We start from the raw sequence: 25,250 nt of genomic DNA on the forward strand, positions 1-25,250 counted from the left end.
GTCCAAATCTGTAATGAAGTAGCGAACGAAGTGCCTATTATAGAAAGGAAACAACATATGCCCAATAATAAAGCTCCAGGCCCAGATGGCTTTCCAGCTGAATTTTATAAAGAATTTTGGATCATATTTCATAAAATGATCTTAAACATTAAGGAGAATAAAAGTTTACCCTCAAATATGAACTCTGCTAATATCAACCTCCTATTAAAAGCAGACAAAGATGCATCGATCCCATCGAGCTGCCGCCCAATATCACTTATAAATGTAGATCTCTGCAAAGCTCTTTCCAAACGTTTGGAAAGAATAATCCCTTCTATTATACACCCGGATCAAACAGGCTTTATTAAGGGTAGTGTTGTGCCACAAAGGGGGTGCTGGTTCAGTTATTAAAGAGTTATAATTAATAAAGAAGATTACTTAACAAAATTCATTATCAAAATGAATTAATCAAAACGAGGACTTATCAGGAAAATAATAACTACACAGCAAAATCAGTCTCAAAGTAGCTATTATTCCATACGTGCAGCCTGTTGCCAGGGGGCATTACAGAATAACAGTGAAGGAAGGAGTCCGAGCAGCCGTGACAGAGGTGTATAAAATAAACACAAACAACTTCTCTCATTCAAATTAATCAGAATCTATTTACACAAGTGTTAAAAGATAATAAAACAACACTTAGGATAAATTCTGATGCCTAAACTACACAACAACTAACTAAAGCCGGGCATACACTGTGCAATATTTTAAATCATTTGATTCTGCCCCATCTCAAACTGCACGACTAGATCGCTGAGTTCAAAATTTCACGATTTATGGTCTCACACTGTACGACCCGATGCTCTGATGCGACCCGTCTGCTCACATTATACGATCATAATCCTCCCGTCAGACTTCTGTTACTGGAACTCGAGGCCGGTTTTGGGGCAGGGGTGGGGGCTGTGCCCACACCCAAACGTACGTCCTGCCCACCCAATCAAAGGTTATGGGGATCCTTTATTTTTTTTATAATTTTATTTTTTTATTTATAAAAAAAATCCCTAAATATCTGTACTGTTTCTGATTGGGTGGGCACTGCGCATCATTTTTAGACACAACAATGAACGCATACCTCAAAAGTTGTGTCTCGGCGGAGGGACCCGGCGTCCCAGCAAAATGAGCACAACAGAGAAGTTCAATTCAATTCAATTCAATTTTATTTATATAGCGTCTAATACAACAGAGTTGTCTCTAGACGAAGTGTTCGGAACAGCACACAGAGCACACACTGAAGGCTGATTTATGGTTCCGCGTTACACCAATGCAGAGCCGGCGTAGGTTACGCGGCGACGCGCACCGTACGCTGCGTTGGTGTAACGCAGAACCATAAATCAGCCTTTAGCAATTTGTGCCGTTTTGTGTGGCGATAAATGAAAAAAGATTAGACAACGTCGTGATTGGACAAGGAATTGGCTGGGCAGACGTGGGAAATGCAGTCTTTTTTTCTGCTATTAAAACATGATTTGTAATGTGAATTTGCAACACTTTAAACTACAAATAATAGTTTTTGACGTGACATCAGAGATTGCGCATGCTCTCAGCAAAAGGATGAGGGAAATCGGGTCGTAGCACGAACAGGATTTCAAACACGTTTGATTTTCTTGCGAGCACATGATGTGTGATCGGGAGCTCGGGACCAACGATTGGGTCGAAATCCGGCCCGATCCAAAAAATAGTCGCACGACTGGAAAATCGGCCCAAAACGAGCCGATAATCGCACAGTGTCTGCCCGGCTTAAGTCAGACAAAGTCCTTGACACATATAAAACCAGTTTAGGCTTATTTGACCCATAGAGGGCTAATTCCCACTTGAACAAAGCTTACTCCTTTTTTTCAAATGTTCATCATTCATATTCTCGGATAGATTTTTTTCTCTTGGATAATTATTTTTTATCAGAGGTCCAATCATGTGAGTACCATCGTATTCTTATCTCAGACCACGCCCCTGTATCTGTAGATATTAGCTTTCCTAGTCGTGTCCCTCCCTCCAGGCAGTGGAGACTTTACTCTTCTCTGCTTAATCAAGCTTCCTTTAAAGAATTCTGTCACACTCAGATCTCCTTGTTCTTTGATAATAATGATTCTCCAGAGATCTCTAGACGTACTCTATGGGAGGCCTTTAAGGCGGTTTTTTGCATGGACAGATTATATCATTTGTTTCAACCCTGAAGAAAGCAGAAAGAGCTGAGTTTGAGGCAATCACAAAAGAGATATCTAAAATCGATCATTTGTCCTACCCCTGCTCTTTACAACGAACGTCTCCAGCTTCAGTCCAAATTTGAGTATCCATTAATAAAATTCAGAAACAGTTCTTTCTTGTTAAACAATGCTTCTTTGAGTCTGGGGATAAAGCGGGAAGACTATTAGCACAGCTGCACTCTGCAGGTTGATCCATCAGATTGAATCTGTGTCAGGTGAGGTCACCTCAGACCCTACAGTAATTAATAAGTTATTTTGTGCTTTCTACTCTAACCTCTATTCTTCCCAATGTCCTCTGAGTGTTTGGGACGGAGTTAATCCACTGGACAAGATTGTTTTCCCTAAAACAAAGGATTTGGATTTGGGTGGGGAGCTGGGGAGGCCGATCTCTTCAGAATGGTAAAACTCCAGGCCCTGATGGGTTCACTGTTGACTTTTTTAAGTTATTCTGTGCTGCCATTGCACCTCCCCTCCAAAGAATGTATAATGAGTCCTCTGCTTAACAGGGTTAAGGAGGCTGACACCACCTCCACCTTTAAAACCAAACTTTAAACGTTTCTGTTTAGTAAAGCCTAAAGTCAGTGTTTAGTAAACCTCTAGCTGGTGTTAGTAAACCTCTAGTTAGTGTTAGTAAACCTCTAGTTAGTGTTAGTAAACCTCTAGTTAGTGTAAACTATAGTGTGTTAGAGTCAGTAGTCATAGTTGCAGCTATGAATGAATGAATGAATGAATGAATTGTTTATTTCGGTTACATTACATTATTTGCAATTCAAACTGTGTGTGTGTGTGTAAATGACAAAACACTTTCATACAAATTTACACTCAGTTTCACACAAAAAATAATAATAAACTCTGTAACCGAAAAAGGAATAGGCTGAAGCCAAAGCTTATATTTGCCTACCCTGTACTTTCCAACAGAAAATCCAAATTATCTGCAATATGAAAAGAAACAAAAAGAGAAATTTCCCTTTAAATTGTTCTGCTTAACCAAATTATACTCCAATCATTTAGCATTGTAATCCTTAATTATTTTACTTTTCAATATTTTTTTAAAATTCAACAGAGATTTACACAGTTTCACTTCATCACTAAGTTGATTCCATAATTTGACTCCCAAAAATGAAACACATCTATATTTAACATTAGTCCTCACACGACATCTTTCAAAGACCCACAGCCTTCTTAAATTATAATTTCTTTCTCTTAATTTAAAGAAATGCTGAAAACAAGCAGGAAGGCTATTATTCTTAACTCGAAACAAAATTTCTAATGTTTTTAAATATACAATATCTATGAATTTTAATATGCATGACTCTACAAATAATTTATTAGTAGTGTCACGATAAGAAACTTTATTTATTATTCTTACAGCTCTTTTCTGGAGTTTAACTATAGGGTCTATATAAGTTCTATACGTATTCCCCCAAACCTCCACACAATATGACATGTATGGCATGATAAGAGAGAAATACAGTATGTGCAGACATTTTTTATCCAACAGATCCCTTGTTTTGTAAATTATACCAATAGATTTAGACAATTTCTGCTTAATATAATGTATATGTGGCTTCCAACAAAGTTTATGATCTATAATTACTCCCAAAAATTTAGTTTCATATACTCTTTCAATTTCAACTCCACTTAGATTCAATTTAATTTCACAATTAGTTCTAGCACCACCGAACACCATAAATTTCGTTTTACTTTCATTTAATGATAATTTATTGGTATCAAACCATTCTTTTAACATGATCAAATCCCTCTCTGCTGTTTTCAACAATTCTTTAATGTCTGGTCCTGAACAAAATAAGTTTGTATCGTCTGCAAATGTAATAAATTTCAACTTATTCAATGCTGTATAAATATCATTTAAATACAATATAAATAGCTTTGGTCCCAAAACAGAACCTTGTGGAACACCACAGGATACTTTTCTGAAATGTGACACAGTATTGTTTATTTTTACATACTGAAATCTATTATTTAAATAGCTTCTTATCCAGTTTAGTGTAACACCTCTTATGCCATAACGCTCCAATTTCTGCAAAAGTAAGGAGTGGTTAATTGTGTCAAACGCTTTACTTAAATCAACAAAAACACCTACTGCATATTGTTTCTTATCTATAGCTGTTGCTATATTTTCTACAAATTCCATTACTGCTAAAGAAGTTGACCGATTACTCCGAAATCCATATTGATGGTCATTCAATAACTCATATTTCTCAATAAAGTCATCAAGCCTATTTACAAACAGTTTTTCAAGTATTTTTGAAAACTGGGGTAGCAATGACACAGGTCTATAATTTGATATAATATGTTTGTCACCATTTTTATAGATTGGAACCACCTTAGCCATTTTCATTTTATCAGGAAAAATACCTGTTTGAAAGGATTTATTACATATATAAGTAAATGGTTTGAGAACACAGTCCATTACGTCTTTTATAAGTGTCATATCAATAGTATTATCATCGGTGGATTTCTTATTCTTTAATTTGCGAACCACTTCTAGTACATCACTCTCACATACACCACCGGGTCCTGGTGTTTGCGGTCTGTGCTGCTGCCGTCTCACGGCGTTTGCAGGCTCAGATCTCTCCCGACTTTTTATCTAAAACTTAGACTGTTTTCTGGTAAAATAGCACTATATCTGGTACATTACTGTCTTTATTTCAACACTCGCTCATTTTCTCTTCCGTAACTTTCACTGTCACCAATCACCGATACATTTTCTGTCCGTTAGCCTCCGTTAGCATCTTAGCATGGCCGCTCCGGCTCCCACCGCTTCACCTCTTTCCTGCTCAGTGTGTGAAATGTTTAGTTATTCCTCTGCCTCCTTTAGTGAAGACGGTAAGTGCTTAAAGTGTAGTTTATTTGCAGGGCTGGAGGCGAGGCTCAGTCAGTTAGAGGTCCGGTTCGGCCAACTAAACCATAGTCTGAGAGCCTCCTCAGCTAACCAGGCTAAGCTAGCGGCGGACCGGCCCGTAGCAGCTGAGCGTAGCCGCTCCCCTGCAGCTCCCGAGCAGCCGGCCAGGCAGGGCAGCTGGGTGACGGTTCGGAGGAAGACTAGTCTTAAAGGGCTCACGGAACACCACCACCCGCTTCATGTGTCTAACAGATTTTCCCCACTTAGCGACACATCTGTTGAGAAACCGACCCTGGTGATTGGAGACTCCATAGTCAGACATGTGAAGCCGACTCCAGAGACCTTAGTTAGGTGCATCCCGGGGGCCAGAGCGGGCGACATAGAAGCAAATTTGAAGCTACTGGCAAAGGGTAATCGTAAATATGGTAAAGTTATCATCAATGTCGGAGCTAATGACTCCCGTCTTCGCCAGTCGGAAGTAACCAGAATGAATATTGTCTCGGTGTGTAACTACGCCAAGACCATGTCGGACTCTGTAGGTTTTTCTGGCCCCCTCCCCAATCTGACCAGCGATGACATGTTTAGTCGCATGCTCTCGCTCCGCCGCTGGTTGTCTCAGTGGTGTTCAGAAAACGACGTGGACTTTATTGACAACTGGGAGACATTCTGGGGAAAGCCCGGTCTGATTAGAAGGGACGGCATTCATCCCACCCGGGATGGTGCAGCTCTTATGTCTAGAAATCTGGCCAATGTTATTAGACACTCCCCCTGACAATGCAGGGTCCAGGCCAGGATGCAGAGCTGTAGTTTAACAGGGCTGGAGGCGAGGCTTAGTCAGTTCGAGGTCCGGTTTGGCCAACTAGACCATAGTCCGATAGAATCCTCTGCGGACCGGCCCGTAGCAGCTGAGCGTAACCGCTCCCCTGCAGCTCCCCGGCAGCCGGCCAGGCAGGGCAGCTGGGTGACGGTTCGGAGGAAGGGTAGTCTTAAAGGGCTCACAGAACACCACCACCCGCTTCATGTGTCTAACCGTTTTTCCCCACTCAGCGACACATCTGTTGCTTCTCAAGGACCAACGCCTGCCAACAAAACTGTAGGATTGCATTATGTAATTAGCGACTCTAAAACTGTAGGATTACATGATATTGGCGACTCTGGCCAGGTGCCTAGCAAAATAGAAGTGGTTGCAGTTCCCCGCCCTCCAAAAGTTCACCAGGTGCAGCGTTATAGAGGCGTTAACCAAGATAACCTTGTAAAAATTAAAACCAATGCACATTTGGTACCAATTACAGACCGAAAAATTAGATGCGGACTACTAAATATACGATCATTAAGCTCTAAGTCTCTGTTAGTAAATGATATAATTACAGAGAGCAGGAGTGATATTTTCTGCTTAACAGAAACATGGTTACAGGAGGAAGAGTATGTTAGTTTGAATGAATCAACTCCGCCCGGCTACTTTAATCATCACATTCCTAGAAGCACGGGCCGAGGCGGAGGAGTCGCAGCAATTTATAACTCCGGTCTCCAAACAAAAATTGAACCCAAGTGCAACTATAATACATTTGAAAGCCTCATGCTTGGTCTGAAATTTCCGAGCCGGAAATCAGAGAAGCCAGTTGTGTTAGTGGTAGTGTACCGGCCCCCTGCTGGTGCGTATCTGGAGTTTTTGTCTGAGTTTTCAGATTTCCTTTCTGGATTATTGATCAGCACAGATAAATTCATCATAGTGGGTGATTTTAACATTCATATGGATGTTGAAAGCGATAATCTTAAATTAGCCTTCGATTCTCTTCTAGAATCAATGGGTATCTCACAAAAAGTGGATAAACCGACGCACTGTTTTAATCATACTCTCGATCTCGTTCTCACCTACGGTGTTGAAACTGATGGTCTGTTGGTGTCACCTGTAAGCTCCCTTTTATCCGACCATTACTTAATAACGTTTGAATTTAATTTTGTTGATGTTGAAGTGCAAAATAGGAGGTATTATTTTAGCAGATGTTTGTCTGATGAAGTTATTGTTAAATTTAGGGAGGCCATTGCTTATCTTACGACAGTGCGAAATAGTGATGTAGTCGAGGCCAGTGACCTGGGTTCTACCTCTGCAGATGTTGATTTCCTTGCTAGTAACACTGCTGATTTGTTGCATTCAGCTTTAGATGAAGTTGCTCCTTTGAAAAGGAGGGTTTCTAGCCACAGGAGCTTAACTCCCTGGTATAATTCAGATATCCGCATGTTGAAACAAAACGTGCGTAAAATGGAAAGGAAGTGGTACTCTTGTAGGTCTGTAGACTCTCATCGTGAATGGAAAGATATTCTAATAGTATATAAAAAAGCCATTCGCAAAGCCAGAACAGCTTATTATTCAACGTTGATAGAGGATAACAAAAGTAACCCACGTTTTCTGTTCAGCACTGTAGCCAGGCTGACAAAGAGTCACAACTCTGTTGAGCCGTGCATTCCTGCAGCTCTCAGTAGTGAGGACTTTATGGGCTTCTTCAACAGTAAAATCGCGAGAATTAGAGAAGAAATCAACCAGCCGGTTGTAGGTGTTTCTTCAGCTTTAGCGACTTCCCTAGGCTCTGACTTGTCTCTAGACTGTTTTGATCCTATAGACCTCCCTGAGCTGACCTCACTCGTCAATAGAGCTAAGTCAACCACATGTATGTCAGATCCCATCCCGACTCGTCTATTCAAACATATTTTTTCTCTTATTGGTACGACAATACTGGACCAAATTAACTTATCCCTAAGTTTAGGATATGTACCACAGGTTTTCAAAGTCGCAGTAATTAAACCTTTACTTAAAAAACCTTCTCTTGACCCAGACACCTTAGCTAATTATAGACCAATTTCCAACCTTCCATTTGTGTCTAAAATTCTGGAAAAGGCAGTTTCAAGCCAGTTATGTGACTATTTGTATAGAAATGATCTGTTTGAAGTCTTTCAGTCAGGGTTCAGAATGCATCATAGCACAGAGACAGCACTTGTTCGAGTCACGAATGACCTCCTTATGGCCTCAGATAAGGGATTAGTGTCCATACTGGTTCTACTGGACCTCAGTGCTGCTTTTGACACTATAGATCATGGCATTTTACTGCACAGGTTAGAGCATGTTGTTGGGATTAAAGGGACAGCTCTATGTTGGTTTAAATCATACCTATCTGACAGGTTCCAGTTTGTTCATGTACATGAGGTTTCTTCAGAACAGTCAAGGGTCTGTTATGGTGTTCCGCAGGGTTCAGTGCTAGGGCCAATCTTGTTCAGTTTATACATGCAGCCGTTGGGAAGTATAATCCAGAATCACGGCATACACTTTCATTGTTATGCTGATGATACGCAGCTCTATTTGTCTATGAAGCCGGATGAAACAGAACCGTTAGTTAAACTTCAGGCATGTCTTAGGGACATCAAGGACTGGATGTCCAGAAATTTCCTGCTTCTAAATTCAGATAAAACAGAGGTTATCATTCTTGGTCCAGAGCATCTTAGGAAGGGATTAGATGGTGTTGCGATGGCTTCCAGTGCAACTGTGAGAAATCTTGGTGTTATTTTCGATCAGGATTTGTCGTTTAAACCATATGTCAATCAGGTTTGTAAAATAGCCTTTTTCCATCTCCGTAATATTGCAAAGATTAGGAAAATCCTCTCACAGAGTGATGCAGAAAAACTAGTTCATGCGTTTGTATCTTCTAGACTAGATTACTGTAATGTGTTGTTAGCAGGATGTCCAAGTAATTTGCTGAATAGGCTCCAGCTGATCCAAAATGCAGCAGCACGAGTACTGACAGGAATTAGCAGGAGAGACCACGTCTCTCCAGTGTTAGCGTCGCTCCATTGGTTACCCGTAAAATTCAGAATCCAATTTAAAATTGTATTACTTGCGTATAAAGCCCAAAACGGCTTAGCTCCGCATTATTTGCAAGACCTGATAGTGCCTTATGTTCCTGTCAGAGCTCTCCGTTCTCAGAGTGCAGGTTTACTTGTAGTTCCTAGAGTATCTAAATGTAGATTTGGAGGGCGGGCGTTCTGCTATCAGGCGCCACTACTATGGAACCAACTTCCAATCTGGGTTAAGGGGGCTGACACCACCTCCACCTTTAAAACTAAACTTAAAACATTTCTGTTTAGTAAAGCCTATAGTTAGTGTTTAGTAAACCTCTAGCTGGTGTTGGTAAATCTCTAGGTAGTGTAAACTTTAGTGTGTCAGAGTCGCTCCTGTGGTTTCTTGTGCTGGCCCCCCCCTTCTCCTCCCTTTTCTCTCTTTTGTCCATGTTGCAGCATCCTTTGCCGGACACCGGAACCTGCAGGTGGCCGTGGGTGGCTTGTAGCTTGCATTACGGAGCACAAGTCTTTTCCTGACCCTGCACCCCAACCTGGGACTTGCTGATTGGGCCGGAGCTTCGGGAGCTGTGTGCTGGCCTGCGGTCCCCACCCCCGGTCATCCCGTTGCTGCTTCCACCTGCCTGCTGTGCTGTTGCCGTCCCTGACCCACCAGTCTGGCCCTCGGCAGGAGGGTCCCCCCTGATGAGCCTGGTCCTGCTCAAGGTTTCTTCCCTCCTAAAGGGGAGTTTTTCCTTGCCACTGTTTGGCTTAAGGTTTTTCTCCCACTAGGGGAGTTTTTACCTGCCATTGTTTATGTAATAACTGCTCGGGGGTCATGTTCTGGGTATGGGTCTCTGTAAAGCGTCTAGAGACAACTCTGTTGTATTAGACGCTATATAAATAAAATTGAATTGAATTGAATTGAACCACCGAGGAACATTGAATTGCTGCTGTTAAATGCAAAATCATAATCATTGTCAACATCTCTAACTTTCTTTGCTAAATTTGGGCCTACATTAATAAAAAAATCATTAAACTCATTAGCAATTTCCTCTGTATTTTCAATAATTGAATTGTCATTTTTTACAAAATATGTTGGAAAATCATTTTTCTTACGGTTTTTAATGATATCATTAAGCACACTCCAGGTAGCTTTTATGTTATTTCTGTGTTTTTGCATCAATTGATCATAATAATCTTTTTTTGACAATCTCATAATGGATGTCAATCTGTTTTTATATTTTTTGTACTTGTCCTCCTTTTCCTTTGTCCTGTGTGTGATAAAATCCCGATAAAGCCTATTTTTCTTTTTACAAGCTTTTTCCAGACCTTTTGTAAACCATGGTTTTCTATTCTTTTTAGGATTTTGTCTATATTGTTTCAATGGACAATGGTATAGATGCCATATAGAATGCTATAGAACAAGACTATAATAGTTAGTCTCAAACATAGCTTGGTGGTAGATATGCTGCTATAGAACTATGCTGCAGGGGGGGACTGACATGATACACTGGGTGGTGCCTCTCACCCTTCTTCTCTTCTCCTCTTCCAAGTATCTTAAAGCCATCATTGTTGTCCATCGTTCTTGTAGTTTGTTGTGTTGGTCTGCCCCCTATTTTTTGCTTCTAAACATGTTTGCAGGCCAGAGCTTCAGGAGCTGCATGTTGACCTGTAGTCCCCCCTCTGATCATCCCACTGCTGCTTCCACCTGTCTGTGTGGATGTCTGCTATATGCTTGCTGACATCTACTTTCAATAAAAAAAAAAATCATTAAAAAAAGAAATGAGTTTCCTCAACAGCGTGGCAGAGATGGGTGGAGAAGCTCAGTCATCCAGTAGGGGCTCAGAGTAGAGGTGACTACTGGTGACGATGCTTCCTGGATGCCTTCCTGGGGAGATCTTCCAGGCACAGTCCCCCTGGGAGGAGACTCCAGGCAAGACCCAAGGGGACCTATTATAAAAAACAGTTTTTCTCTTGCTTTAACATATATAAAGTGGTCTCCCCTCAGCCTGCCAACTCAGAGAAGGAGGAAAGCAACCAAATTCTGCAGTGTCTGTACACCCGCCCGGATGAGCCGTCCAGTGTGATGTGGATCTACGAGCCAATAAGATTCTGCTCCTGTTGTGACGTCACGACAGGAGCAGAGGTTGGCATCCAAAGCGTGAAACCACGCCCACAACTATAAACCCGTGTAACTGCATGCGATTATCGCGCAGCACTGTGTGACATCGGACGCTCTCTGTCCATCTCCCTCCAGCAGCTGCCACTTTATTGAGGTTTTTGTAGTGAAATGAGGAGGAATCATAGAGATAACTTCTCATTTCAACTAACTGGATCAGCCGTTCCTCATCATGACTGTTTCCTACAGCGTTTTCAACCGGCTTTCAACGTGAGCGACAGGAAGGAATAGAAGCAGGGCGTCCGACAAATGTTCAGCTCAAAACGCTGCGTCGCTGCGTCCAGTTAGGACAGTCCAATAGAAAATAAAGCAATGGAATTGATTTTGTCGCTGACGCTCGCTCGCATTGCATGCATGACACGGAGTAAAGGCTGATTTATGGTTCTGCGCTACACCAACGCAGAGCCTACGCCATACCCTACGGTGTAGGGTCTGCGTCGATTTAATGCAGAACCATAATTCAGGCTTAACTCCGCCGGCCGGAGGTTTCGCCATTTTTCCGTAGCAGTGTATCGCGTCATTCAGGCAGCCAATCAGCACAGAGCCTCATTATCATAGCCCCGCCCACTCAGAATCCCGCATAGATAATGAGGTTAGAAACGGTAAAGATAAAGACATGGCTCAGAGGCTGAACTTCTAATTTATATAGAAAAAACAATCAAAAGCTTGTTTTTAAGACATTCAAGGCCTGTTTAAAATAGACATTAAATGCCATAATAGGTCCCCTCCAGGAGGGACATCTGGGCTTCCCTGCTCAAAGATCTTTCTTTACAGAACCAGCTGAAGTTCATAAACAACATGATTCTCCTATATGTAGAATAGAAAAGCAAAAACTAGACACTTCACTTTGCATGTTGGGATTTAGCCTTTGTATGGTGTAAACCAGAGGAGACACTAGGATCAAAGCTTGGCTTACTGATATTTTGGGTATCCAGAGGAAAAACATATTTTCATGTCTGTAGCACACGGAGAGCAAAGAATAATGAGTTTCCAAACAAAGCACACAATGGCAGAAGACCTGAAAGTGAGATGTAGCGACAAAAGCACCATGAATTTGTCTCTTTGAGGAGGGTTTGCAGGCAACAGTATTTCCAACATGTTATCAGGGCATTGGTGCCAAAAACAAGGCACTATTTTCAGCTTGCCTGCTAAAACATCACTCAGTGTGTGGCTGGCCTATTTTTTATTCAGTAAACAATTCATGATTCACTTTGATGAGGTGTGATAATACAATTTCTGCTCCCAGGGACCTGCACAGCATCACCACAGAGATTCACACAGGAAAACTGACAAAGTCCGGGCAGATCTACAGAACCTCAACTGCTTTAGTATTATTTTATAAAATACTAAACATACATGTAAAAAAAATTGTTTTGTATTTTTGCTGCAACTTTTGTTATTTATGAAGTAATTTTCTGCTTCTCTTTGTCTCTGGAAGAGTAATTTTATGGGCCATTTCCTGTTTCCTCTGTATAGTAAAAGTGCTTCAACAGTGGGGAAAATTACAATATTCAGCAATATACCCAGACCTCCGCAGTTCAAAAAAGTCAGCATATTAAACAGAAAATAATACAATATGGCATTTCTTTAGATGGGGTTTAAAGCTGAAAAAGCACATATCTGCATTCCCAATTAATTCTTACTTTAAATAAGTCACCTGGAGCAGTTATGTCCAATGAGGAAGGAATTGCCGGAAAAACACTTCTTATAACTTCAAACGTTGTCTATAGAACTGCCTCGTTATTTTAATCAGTGCTGCTCTGCAAGATGCCAGATGCTCCGAGTTAAAGAGTTTCTATCTATCTCATCAAACACAAATTACTGCTCATATTAACTTGTATTATCTGCCATCGATGATAGTATTCACTGAGAACTATACCTCTTAATACTCACTTAACAAGGTGTGGAGGTGTTAAGTGAGTATGTGGAGGTGTAGAGAGAGCCAACGACCTGAACAACTTTTTCAATAGGTTCAGCCACTCCAACAGGCAGCCCCCCGTCCTGCCTTCTCCCACACCTTGTAATCTTCCCTAGGGATTGGGACACCACTTGCTACGTCACTGCGTGGTTTACGTTCGGGTACGTAAGCGACTGCGTAGTTACGTTTGCACAAACGTCACACCATATCAGGAAGCCCAGAGCTAAAAGCTGTTTTAATTTCTGCTGTAGCGCCACTTTATTAAGTTTTAATATTTTTTCAGGCGTAAAAGTAACCGTTAAGATCCCCAACCTGGGCTCAGTTTATCCAAATAACGGCTGTTAAGAAATTTGCTCCAATGTTTTCGGGGATGAGAACAGCCGCCGGCGATTTATGGTTCCGCGTTAAATCGACGCAGAGCCTACGGCGTAGGTTACGCGGCGACGCGCACTGTACGGTGCGCACCGTACGGCGCGCATCGCCGCGTAAACTACGCCGTAGGCTCTGCGTTGGTGTAACGCGGAACCATAAATCAGCCTTTATTCTGGCGAGATCTAAAAAAATGAGCAAGTGAGTGATTATGTGCATTCACTGAGTGAATATTATGAAAGTAAAATATATATTTCTCGCTCGAAATGTAATCAAAACGTTTATGCAGAAACTAACTCAAAATATTGATTTTATTCACTAAAAATTAGAAATGTCCGCCATGTTTTTTTGTTTGATTCAGTCTGCAAATGATGACGTAAATTCTGGGAAATTTCTCCAGCCCTCCGTCAGCATCTGAAATCCCTCGCTGTGAAGGGCTAGATTCATACACACTACCCCTCATTATCCCCACTAGCCCTACATGCAAAGAGGAATTGGGACACCACTACCCTCACGGGAACGCGCAAAATTTAGGGGTAAGGCTGAAAAGTAGGGCTGGGGGGCGGTTGGGACTGGCCCAAGGTGATCCCCCGGCTCCTCAAGACCTGCACTACTGAAGTCAGTGAGCCGCTACAATGAGTCTTCAACCTGAGCCTGCGGGAGAGTGCCCACCCTCTGGAAGACTTCCAAAGAAGAACCGGCCCAGCAGGCTGAATGACTTCCAACCGGTGGCACTCACATCACACCTGATGAAGACTCTGGAGCGGCTCTTCCTCAGCCTCCTCGGGCCTCAGGTACGACAGACTGAGGACGCACTACAGTTTGCCTACTGGGCAGAGGTAAGGGTGGAGGATGCCATCCTCTACCTCCTACACCGAGCCCATTCTCATCTGGAAAAGGGATGCGGCACGGTCAGGATTCTGTTCCTGGACTTTTCCAATGCCTTTAACACGATCCAATCCCTTGCACTCCAGGAGAAACTGACCAGGATGAGACAGGACCCCTGGCTGGTTGCTTGGATATCCAGCTACCTCACCGACAGACCACAGTATGTCAGGCTGAAGGACATCACGTCTGACACTGTGGTCAGCTGTCAGGGTTTGACACTTCCCCCAGTGTAACTTTCAGTTTCTGTCTTGCCCCGACTGTGTCCCATCTGCCCTGATTGTGTCTGCACCTGTGTCTCGTCATGTCTCGTTATCCCTTCAGTATATCTTGTCTTGTCATTCCTTGGTTCCCTGTCGGTCCGTACTGGTTCTTCCCTCCATGTCTCCTCGTCGGTTTTCCCTGTTCCTGGTTTTTGTTTATCCTGCTCTGCAGGGCCTTGTGTTTTGCCTTTTTTGGATTAAATCCTTTTGTTTTTGAGAACTCCTGCCTCTGGCCTCCCTCTCTCTCCTGCACTTGGGTCCTGAGAAAACCACACCCTAACAGAACAGACCGACCACAATGGGAGCGGGAGAGCGCCTCACGTTGAGGGAGTTTTTGACCGAGGAGGGGTAGTATTGGGACCCCTTTTGGGGAACACGCCTGGCTCTGGGTGGGCCCAGGAGCCTGCAGGCTCAGGGGAAGCGACGGCGTCAGCGCCAGCCTGTTCCGGTGGGGGCCCGGGACGCACCTCTTCCTGTTCCTGAGGTGGTCCTGGACGCATCCCAGCCTGTTCCCCCCTTCTGGGGAACACGCCTGGCTCGAGGCGGGCCCGGGGGTTCTCAGCCCTAGGGGAAGCGACGGCGTCAGCGCCAGCCCCAGCCTGTTCCGGTGGGGGCCCGGGACGCACCTCTTCCTGTTCCCGAGGTGGTCCTGGACGCATCCCAGCCTGTTCCCCCCTTCTGGGGAACACGCCTGGCTCGAGGCGGGCCCGGGGGTTCTCAGCCCCAGGGGAAGCGACGGCGTCAGCGCCAGCCCCAGCCTGTTCCTGCTCCAGCGGTGGTCCTGGACGCATCGCCCCCTGTTCCGGCGCTGGTCCTCGACGCATCGCCCCCTGTTCCTGCTCTAGCGGTGGTCCTGGACACATCGCCCCCTGTTCTGGCTCCAGCGGTGGTCCTGGACGCCTCAGCTCCTGCTCGAGTTCCTCCACCGGTGATGGTTTCGGACCCCCCCCAGCTAGCTCCGAGGACCCGTGTCCCCCCTCAGCCAGCTCTGAGGATCCGTGTCCCCCCTCAGCCAGCTCCGAGGACCCGTGCCCCCCCTCAGCCAGCTCCGAGGACCCGTGTTCCCCCCCAGCCCGCCCTGGATGTGGACAGTGGGGACATCTGGGATCTGTCCCTTGAGGGGGGGCCAGCGCCCCGGACCCGGGTACCCCCGCAGCCGGCGCCTCGGACCCGGGTACCCCCGCAGCCGGCGCCTCGGACCCGGGTACCCCCGCAGCCGGCGCCTCGGACCCGGGTACCCCCGCAGCCAGCGCCACGGACCCGGGTCCCCACTCGGGCAGCTCCGGGGATCCTCTGCCCCCCGACGCCGGCTCCCCGCATCCTGTCTGCTCCTGTTCCGGCTCCCCGCATCCTGTCTGCTCCTGTTCCGGCTCCCCGCATCCTGTCTGTTCCGGCTCCCCGCATCCTGTCTGCTCCTGTTCCGGCTCCCCGCATCCTGTCTGCTCCTGTTCCGGCTCCCCGCATCCTGTCTGTTCCGGCTCCCCGCATCCTGTCTGCTCCTGTTCCGGCTCCCCGCATCCTGTCTGCTCCTTTTCCGGCTCCCCGCATCCTGTCTTCTCCTGTTCCAGCTCCCCGCATCCTGTCTGCTCCTTTTCCGGATCCCCGCATCCTGTCTGCTCCTGTTCCGGCTCCCCGCATCCTGTCTGCTCCAGTTCCAGAGTCCCGTCCTGCTCCAGAGTCCCGCCAAGTCCCCGAGCCCCGCCAAGTCCCCGAGCCCCGCCAAGTCCCCGAGCCCCGCCAAGTCCCCGAGCCCCGCCAAGTCCCTGAGCCCAGCCAAGTCCCCGAGCCCAGCCAAGAGTCCCCGTCACGTCCCCCGCCAAGACCCACGCCAAGACCCAGGCCTAGGCCTCGGGGACGCCCCCCCGAGCTGTCTCGCCGGTCTGCCCAGTCCCGAGGACGGCCCCCGGAACTTTGCCCGTGTGTGGCCTGCTCTCTGGCCTCCCTCTCTCTCCTGCACTTGGGTCCTGAGAAAACCACACCCTAACAGTCAGCAGCACTGGATCTCCACAGGGGTCCGTGCTGTCCCCCATCCTCTTCACTCTTCTAACCCTAACGCTAACCCCTAACCCCTAACCCCTAACCCTAACCCTTACCCCTAACCCTAACCCTAACCCAACCCAACCCTAACTCTAACCCACTTCTGCTACAACTCTGCAACGTGACACATCCAGAAGTTTGCAGATGACATGACCATCATGGGGCGTATCAGAGACGACGACGAAGAGGAGGAGTACAGGAGCCCGGTGAGGAACTTTGTTGTCTGGTGTCAAACAAACAACCTCAAAGACTAAGAAACTGGTCTTCAACTTCGGGAGGGACAGACCCAGTCCTAGACCAGTTCTGGAAGGAGCGGACGAGGCGGAGGTCGTGCAGACCTATAAATATCTTGGGCTGTGGATGGACAACAAGCTGGACTGGACAAGCAACATGAGGCAGCTGTACAAGAAGACCCAGAGCAGGATTTATTTCCTGAGGAGACTGAGATCTTTCAACATCTGCAAGAAGCTCCTGGGGATGTTCTATCAGTCTGGTCGCCAGCGTCCTGCCCTACGCTGTGGTGTGCTGGGGAGGGAGAACTTCAAAGGCAGACCTGTCCAGGTTGGAGACGCTGATCAGGTGCGCCGGCTCTGTGGTCGGCATGAAGCTGGACCCTCTGGAGACAGTGACTGCATTTCCATGCAGTCAATAACCCCTTTAAAACCCGAATATTGGCTACAACCTGAATTTGCACGGCCATGTAAACACCAATAACCCCTTTGAATAACCCGAATTTGCTCATATTCAGGTTTTTAAAAACCTGAATATGACCCCTGGGTTACTCCTTTTAAAACCCAAATATTCGGTCATGTAAACACCAAACGGATTATCCCCATCAAACGGAACATGATTTTGTTTTCTGCACATGCTCTGTTCACAAGGAATCCTGGTCTTTTGAGTCCAGGAAGTTCTTATAAACACAGAGAAATGCAAGACCACGCCACACTTTTGGAGTGAGGAGGAGACTAATCACTCATAAATGTAATGAAGGATATGAACATTTCTGCATTTGTAGACGGTAGAAAGTACCGGGATAGCCAGATTTAAAAGAAGGTGAGTGAAAAGTTGCGCGAAGCAGCATTTGTTTTGAATTTGGATACAGGAAGAAGAAGCGGAAATGACGGGAATTGTGTCATGTTGTTCTCCGCGAAGCGCTGGTTTGATCCAGATATCCCGAATGATTAATTACCATGTAAAGGGAATATTCTGAATGTTTCAGTAACCGGAATATTAGCAATAACCCGAATTTTGACTGCATGTAAACGTAGTCAGTGGCAGAGAGCAGAACAGCGCACAAACTCCTGGCTATCTTGGACAACGCCAGCCTCCCTCTGCCCACTGTCATCAGCAGCCGGAGAAGCCGGTTCAGTGAGAGGCTGCTCCTCCCCAAGTGCAGGACCAACAGACTGAGGAACTTCTTCGTCCCCCGAACCATCAAACTGTTCAACTCCTCCCTGGGGGGGAGGACGGCAAAGAAGAACTGAAGAACAGAGGGACTGTGGGGGGTCTGTCAGTCAGTCTGACCAACAAGAAACCGGACCTTGCAATAACTTTGTGCAATATTTCACAACACTTATTTTGGTAACACTTTATAATAACTACACACTATTAAGCATTAGTTAAGCATTAGTTAAGCATCAATAAATGCTTAATTGATCATGAATTCATAATTAGTAAAGCATGCATACATTACTAAGCATTAATAAACACAGTTATAAACCTTACAACTATACACTATTAAGCATTAGTAAAATGCTTAATTGATCATGAATTTATCATTTGTATAGCTGGATTCTCATACTTTGTAAATGATAGGTTCACCATTTATAAATAAGTATTATATGTCTGTTAATGGTTCATAAGATAATTTAGAATGTCTAAGTAAATTATATACGAACCATTTGTATGTATATTTATGCGTACATTTGTACATGGTTAGTGTTAATACATGTTTTATAAACACTTATTCATACTCAATGAACGATTTATTAAGGTTGTTACTACTCATTAGTTAAATGTTTCACGAGAGTCTAAAGTTTAAAGTCTAAAGTCATCTAAAGTGAGGACTATCTATGCCTTATAAGGCATTAATGCTTAGTAATGTATGAATAATGTTTTACTAATGATGAATTCATGATCAATAAAGCATTTTACTGATGCTTAACTAATGCTTAATAGTGTATAGTTGTAAGGTTTATAACTGTGTTTATTAATGCTTAGTAATGTATGAATAATGCTTTACTAATGACGCAATTAAGCATTTACTGATGCTTAACTAATGCTTAACTAATGCTTATTTCTTTTCTATTCATATACTTCTATTTATGGCACTTCACTTGTTATTTTTTATCTTTTTATCTTTATATGGGTGTTTGGTTTTTGGGGTGTTTTTATTTGTATATGACAGTGGTGTGTGAGTGAGAGGGAACCTCCCAAAGGGATTAATAAAGTCGTCTGAATCTGAAAATCATTTACATTTGTGGAAGTATACAGATCATACAGTTTCTTAATATTATCTGAACAAATGTGCCTAATTTTTCATAATTTTAGGACTTTTGTGATGCGCCTGAAAAGATTTCAGATTAAATCTTTTCAGGCGCATCCCATATTCAAGATTTTAGTGTACTTTTAACAACAAAGTCATTGCAAATAAACAGCTTGCCAGGGCCACATCCAGCTGCTTGCTCAGCGCTCTCACACAGAAATTCACATGATGGCTCTGTTTAAATTCATATCTCTATAAGCTCTTCTAATATTTCAAATCAAACAAGCACTCCCAGCTAAGAGATATGTAACCTTTAAATGAGGGTGCTTTAGTTGACATTAAAAGGTAAAACTAAAATGGTTTGAAGTGACTTACATAACCAACAACATGAAAATATTATACTAATGTCCTCCGATGTAATGGTGAGGTAGTTTAAAGGTTCTTTAAGACTGGAGGTTTGCAGTGTTTTTGATGATAATAAGCCACCGGAGGATAAACATAAGTGTTATTTTGAAGAAAGATTAAACTAATTTAAATGTTTGATTTCTTTACCTTATTCTCCAGACGGCCGATGAGGTCGGCCAGGCGATTAATCTGAGCCTCCAGACCTTCTTTCCTCACTTCCACAGCACCTGCAAGGTACCCACACACAAATACAGACACAGAGTCAAATAGGGGTGTAACGATACACTAATCTCACCATACGATACACGATATTGAGGTCACGATAACGATAACGATACGATATTATATTTTTTTAACAACCTTGAATGAGGAACATATGACTGGAAAAAATGGTCTTTTATTTGAAAGACACAAAATACAAAACAATGCTGTGTGTTTGCCCTATTGTTACAGTTTGTAATGATTTATAACTGTTTAAGTTTTAAAGAGAAAGCCAGGCCAACCATTTTCCACAAACTGAACTAAAAGTAAATGTCAGGTTTGCATTATGATCTTCAGTTTATACAAGTGTAAAATATTTTGCCACAAACTGAATAGTTTCTCTCATGTATGATTTTACTTTTTCTTTTCCAGAAATTTAACAACTAAAATTAAATAAATAAATATAAGTAAATAAATACATACAATTTTACATCATAAAAAGATTGATTCATGCTCACCTTATAAGTGTAAGAGGAGATTTATTTTTGTTAAGAAGGTTATTTTGGTAATTCAGGGTTCATTATTTTATAAATATATTCTTTCTATTCTGATGTAAATCAGGGACTATAATGACACTAGTCAGTTTATCTGTAGTGATTAGTCTGTTTTAGATTGGGCGGAGTGATACGCCACAGTACGGCACTAGGTGCTGTGTTGATGTTCTAAAATCCTACACTGTTGAGGGACATTAAAGTACACTGGAACTCAGCAGAAGTTGTCCCCGTGTTTATCCTACTCACCACCCCAAAAAGGTTTAATTTAATAAGGTAAGGCTTAACTCTACACCAGCCTTACATCAGTAAAAGTTCAGAGCTCAAAACCCTGCAAGAGTCCCGTGATCGGGACCAAAACGGTACTAGTTTCTTCTGAGCAGAGGAAGAGTTTGGTCCACGGGTCGAGGCGTGGTCGGCACAAATATGCTGCGCTTTACTAGTCAACACAATAGATTAATATTAATAACCCAATATCGCGATACAGTTTGTCACCTCCACGACACGTATCGTGACGTTTTTGTATCGCGAAATTTCGTGACACGATATATTGTTACACCTCTATTTCTGATGGATTGACAGTCACGAGTGTCTTCTTTAGACTTGCACCCTTGTCCTCTCAAATTCCTCCAGATTAGTTGAATTGTTAAGAAGAGTCGACTTTTCCTCCTCCGAGTCTTCCTCCCCATCTTTCTCCCAACTCTCCCCGGAGAGACTGGCCTCTTCATCCCTCAACGGCCTCCGCACATCCAGTGGGAGTGAATATTCCCAGGTCTTTATTAAAAACTTTAACAGCCAGTCAATTAGAAGCTTCCTTCCTACACCCCAAACACATGCAGAAATGCACACGCATCAGCTAAACCGTAGTCTGACTCCGTAACCATGGAGACCGCTGCAGATTAAAGCCCAGTGGTCGTTTCCATGGACTTAAGGAAATAAGTGGTCCGGGCAATTAACGTTGCTTGAAGAATTACAGCCCCCCCCCCCCCCCCCCGATCCAGCAGCAGCGTGAGATGCATGAAAGTCTCTATTGGTTTTTCTCTTCAATTAAACTTGATTTGAGTCATTCAACATTTGCCTAATTTAACTTTCTATTCTGTGCCAGCCAGTATTCAAATGTGTTGGTAATGGAAAATGGTCCTCACATGATACACCATTTTTCAAACGGAGGAAGTTCAATTTGGTTTAGTCTTAATTCTGCTCTGCTCATCTTTTACTGGATATATTTGACTGAAGTCACATTATGGAATGATGAAAACTCAAAATTATTATCACACAAGGTGTATGATCTATTATGTTGAGAAACTGCAGAAAATGTTTTAAAAAATAGCCATAACATGTCTCCCTTTAATGACTGACATATGTAAAATACAGTGACTTTACAAAAGAGTAACTTTTGTCTGGAGCTGAGTGGTATATTATTTTGAGCTTAAACATATTAAACTTGGGAAAGTATGTGCTCAAACAACCGTAAAACACTAGTTAACATGCTGTTTCCTCTTAAACACACAAAAACTTCCGTGAGGTCCTGAACTGAATAATTAAACACAGTTCTTTCACAATAAAATCTCTTCATTCCAGTGACAGATTCTGTCACAGGAGACATGGACACAACTATATTATTCTTCAATTTAAAGTTGGATATTCTTGGCTTTTCATTCTCTTTATCCTCTTACACAGTTCTCAGTTTGTTTTGCTGTTTGTTTTTTCCCCCCTCTGCTTTACTCCCACTCACTGCTTTGCCATTCCTCTATTCCAGGGGTCGGCAACCCAAAATGTTGAAAGAGCCGTATTGGACCAAAAACACAAAAAACAAATATGTCTGGAGCCGCAAAAAATGAAAAGTCTTGTATAAGCCTTAGAATGAAGGCAAATGGGGAAAGGCGAAATGTTGAGAAAAAAGTCGAAATGTTGAGAAAAACATTTGAAATGTCGAGATTAATGTTAAAGTAAAATCTCGAGAAAAAAGTCGAAATGTCGAGAAAAAAGTCAAAATTTTCAAGAAAAAAGTCAAAATGTCAAAATTAATGTTGAAGTACAATCTTGAGAAAAAAGCCGAATTGTCGAGATTAATGTTGAAGTACAATCTTGAGAAAAAAGTCGAAATTTCGAGAAAAAAGTCGAAATGTTGAGATTAAAAAAGGAAAAAAGAAAAAACGAGAAAAAAGGGAAAAAAAGAAGAAAAAAAGAGAAAAAAAAGGAAAAAAAGGAAAAAAAGGAAAAAAAAATGTCAAACAACACAAGCTCCAGGAGCCACTAGGGCAGCGTTAAGAGCTCTAGAGCCGCGGGTTGCCGACCCCTGCCCTATTCGGTTCACACAGAAAACACGCCACACACACGCCTCATCGTATGTCAAGTCAAGTCAAGTCAAATTTATTTGTATAGCACATACACAAACGGCGGAGCCACAACCAAAGTGCTTCACAGTGTACTTAAATGCTAAAAGTGAAGACATAAAAAGGGTCATTTTTTAAGATGCTTTTAAAAAGATATAGGAAAAGAAAAGGGTTAAATGTCACAGTTTCACAGTGTAGGATAGGTTTTTTTTTACTGTTTAACTCACTCCCCTGTCTTTCCAGATCCTGCCACCCTAATCAGCCAGAAATCCACTCATTCCCTTCACCTGTGCTTCCCCACCCTGCTCCACACCTGGTTTCCCTCATCAGCAGTTCCCCTCATATACCGGCCCATTTCCACCTTCTAGTTTGCCAGATTGTCGTGTGCTTTTGCCTCGCTTTCCAGCGTTCCTGATTTCTGTCCTGTTCCTGCCTGCCTGCCTATAACCCTGCATGACTCCCGGTTTTGGATTTTTGCCTGCCCCTTTGGACTTGTTTGCCTGATCTGCCTGTCTGCCCGGTTTGACCCCTGCCTGTCTTTGACCAGTATTAAAGCCTCACGGACTCTGATTCTGCCTGGTGTTGTGCTTTTGGGTTCTCTGTCCTGTCTGAGCCGTGACATTAAAAGACAAATCTGAGTAAGACAATATAAAAAAAAACACTAAGGGAAAAAAAGTGGGTCTTTAACTGAGATTTGAAAATATTTAAAGACTGGGCCGCCCGGATGTGTAGGGGGAGGGAGTTCCAGAGTCTGGGGGCCACAGCGAAGGCTCTGTCCCCAGTTATAGTACCAGTTATAGTACCAGTAGTTCCAGAGTCTGGGGGCTGCAACAGCGAAGCCTCTGTCCCCCCTGGTTTTAAGCTGGTCCTGGGCACTTCCAACAACAGTTGGTCAGCTGACCGGCGTGCAGAGTGGATGTGGTGGTGGAGAATATCAGACAGGTATGTGGGGGCCAGGAGGCCGTGGAGGGATTTGTAAAAGGTCAGGAGAAGTTTGAAATGAATACGGTAGCGGAGTTCATTGTATGCATATCATGTTATTGATTTTTACAAGGACCAGTTTCTTGAGAAGAAATGGAGAAGCAAAACCAGAACAAAATGAATGGTACTCTGCCGGGGGAAGCTAAAGACCTGGGGCCTCATTTATAAAAGAGTGCGTAGGATTCATAGGCCTACTAAAAGTGCACGTAAACCCAAAAGCCGAAAATGGCGGGCGCAAAAAAAAATCCGGATTTATAAAACCCTGTGCACACACACTTGCACGCAATGTTCGCCTTATAAATCACAGTCCAGCTGGAACGTTGCGCAGCTGAATTCGCCTCATATCCCGCCCTTTACATGCCCACTTCATACCATAAATGGGCAATGCAAAGTAGTTCATGATGTATTTGCATATGAATGAGCCTGCTGAGCATGTGCAGCGGCTTCCTGCAGCCTGTTTGGGAGTCAGGATGAATGAGACGTGTCAAGCCACCACTGAATTTCACGAAGACTGAGATGGAGATGTTGTGGATGAGGTGGAGGATGAAAAACCACATTATTTGGTGGTCAAAGTAAAAGTAGAAAAAGTATATAAATAGTATAAAATAAAGCGAGTGAGTGGCAGCACGCCGTTGCTGCGCTAAACGCCGTGAGTGCCACGGCGCAATTTCCACTGGGGACAGGGGGGACATGTCCCCACAACTTTTCAAAATCATGTTTTTGTCCCCCCCTACTTTTTACAGTTTAAAAACTAATGGTAGGCTCAGCCTGTAATTGCAAATCATCAAGACACCCTGTGCGAAGGCGATGCGAGGACGGCCCGGCAGCCCCGCTCCCCCTCCTCCCCTCCCCCCTCAGAGCTGCTCAAGGCTGATTTATGGTTCCGCGTCACACCGACGCAGTGCCTACAGCGTAGGTGCGCGTCGCCGCGTACCCTACGGCGTAGGCTCTGCGTCGTTTTAACGCGGAACCATAATTTAGGCTTACGCCCGCACGTAAAGGTTTCACGCGTACGTAAAACTCATTATATATATACTCAACTCATCTTCTCCCGCTTTATCCGTTCCCGGGTCAGCAGCAGCCTCAGCAGGGATGCCCAGACTTCCCTCACCCCAGACACTTCCTCCAGCTCTTCCGGGGGGAGTCTGAGGCGTTCCCAGGCCAGCCGAGAGACATAGTCTCTCCAGCGTGTCCTGGGTCTTCCCCGGGGTCTCCTCCCGGTGGGACATGCCTGGAACACCTCCCTAGGGAGGCGTCCAGGAGGCATCCGGTACAGATGCCCAAGCCACCTCAGCTGACTCCTCTCAATGTGAAGGAGCAGCGGCTCGACTCCGAGCTCCTCCCGGGTGACCGAACTCCTCACCCTATCTCTAAGGGAGCGTCCAGCCACCCTGCGGAGGAAACTCATCTCGGCCGCTTGTATCCGCAATCTTGTCCTTTCGGTCACTACCCAAAGTTCATGACCATAGGTGAGGGTAGGGGCGTAGATTGATCGGTAAATCGAGAGCTTCGCCTTTCAACTCAGCTCCCTCTTCACCACGACGGTCCAGTACATCGACCGCATTACTGCGGACGCTGCACCGATCCGTCTGTCAATCTCACGCTCCATTGTTCCCTCACTCGTGAACAAGATCCCGAGATACTTGAACTCCTCCACCTGAGGCAGGACTTCTCCACCCACCCGGAGAAGGCATGCCACCCTTTTCCGATGG

General features: G+C 44.1%; 1 protein-coding gene across 1 annotated transcript in view; it reads right to left on the bottom strand.

Moving 5' to 3' along the window:
• The window catches only part of necab2 (N-terminal EF-hand calcium binding protein 2), a 236,510-nt gene that overhangs the window by 50,673 nt on the left and 160,587 nt on the right, over positions 1 to 25,250 (bottom strand). The window contains exon 8 of the mRNA XM_061722310.1: positions 19,617 to 19,696. Coding sequence (XP_061578294.1) covers positions 19,617 to 19,696 — 80 coding nt within the window. The remainder of the gene's footprint in view (positions 1 to 19,616; positions 19,697 to 25,250) is intronic.

Source organism: Cololabis saira, chromosome 5 (genome assembly GCF_033807715.1).
Source record: "Cololabis saira isolate AMF1-May2022 chromosome 5, fColSai1.1, whole genome shotgun sequence".
Taxonomy (NCBI): Eukaryota; Metazoa; Chordata; class Actinopteri; order Beloniformes; family Belonidae; genus Cololabis; species Cololabis saira.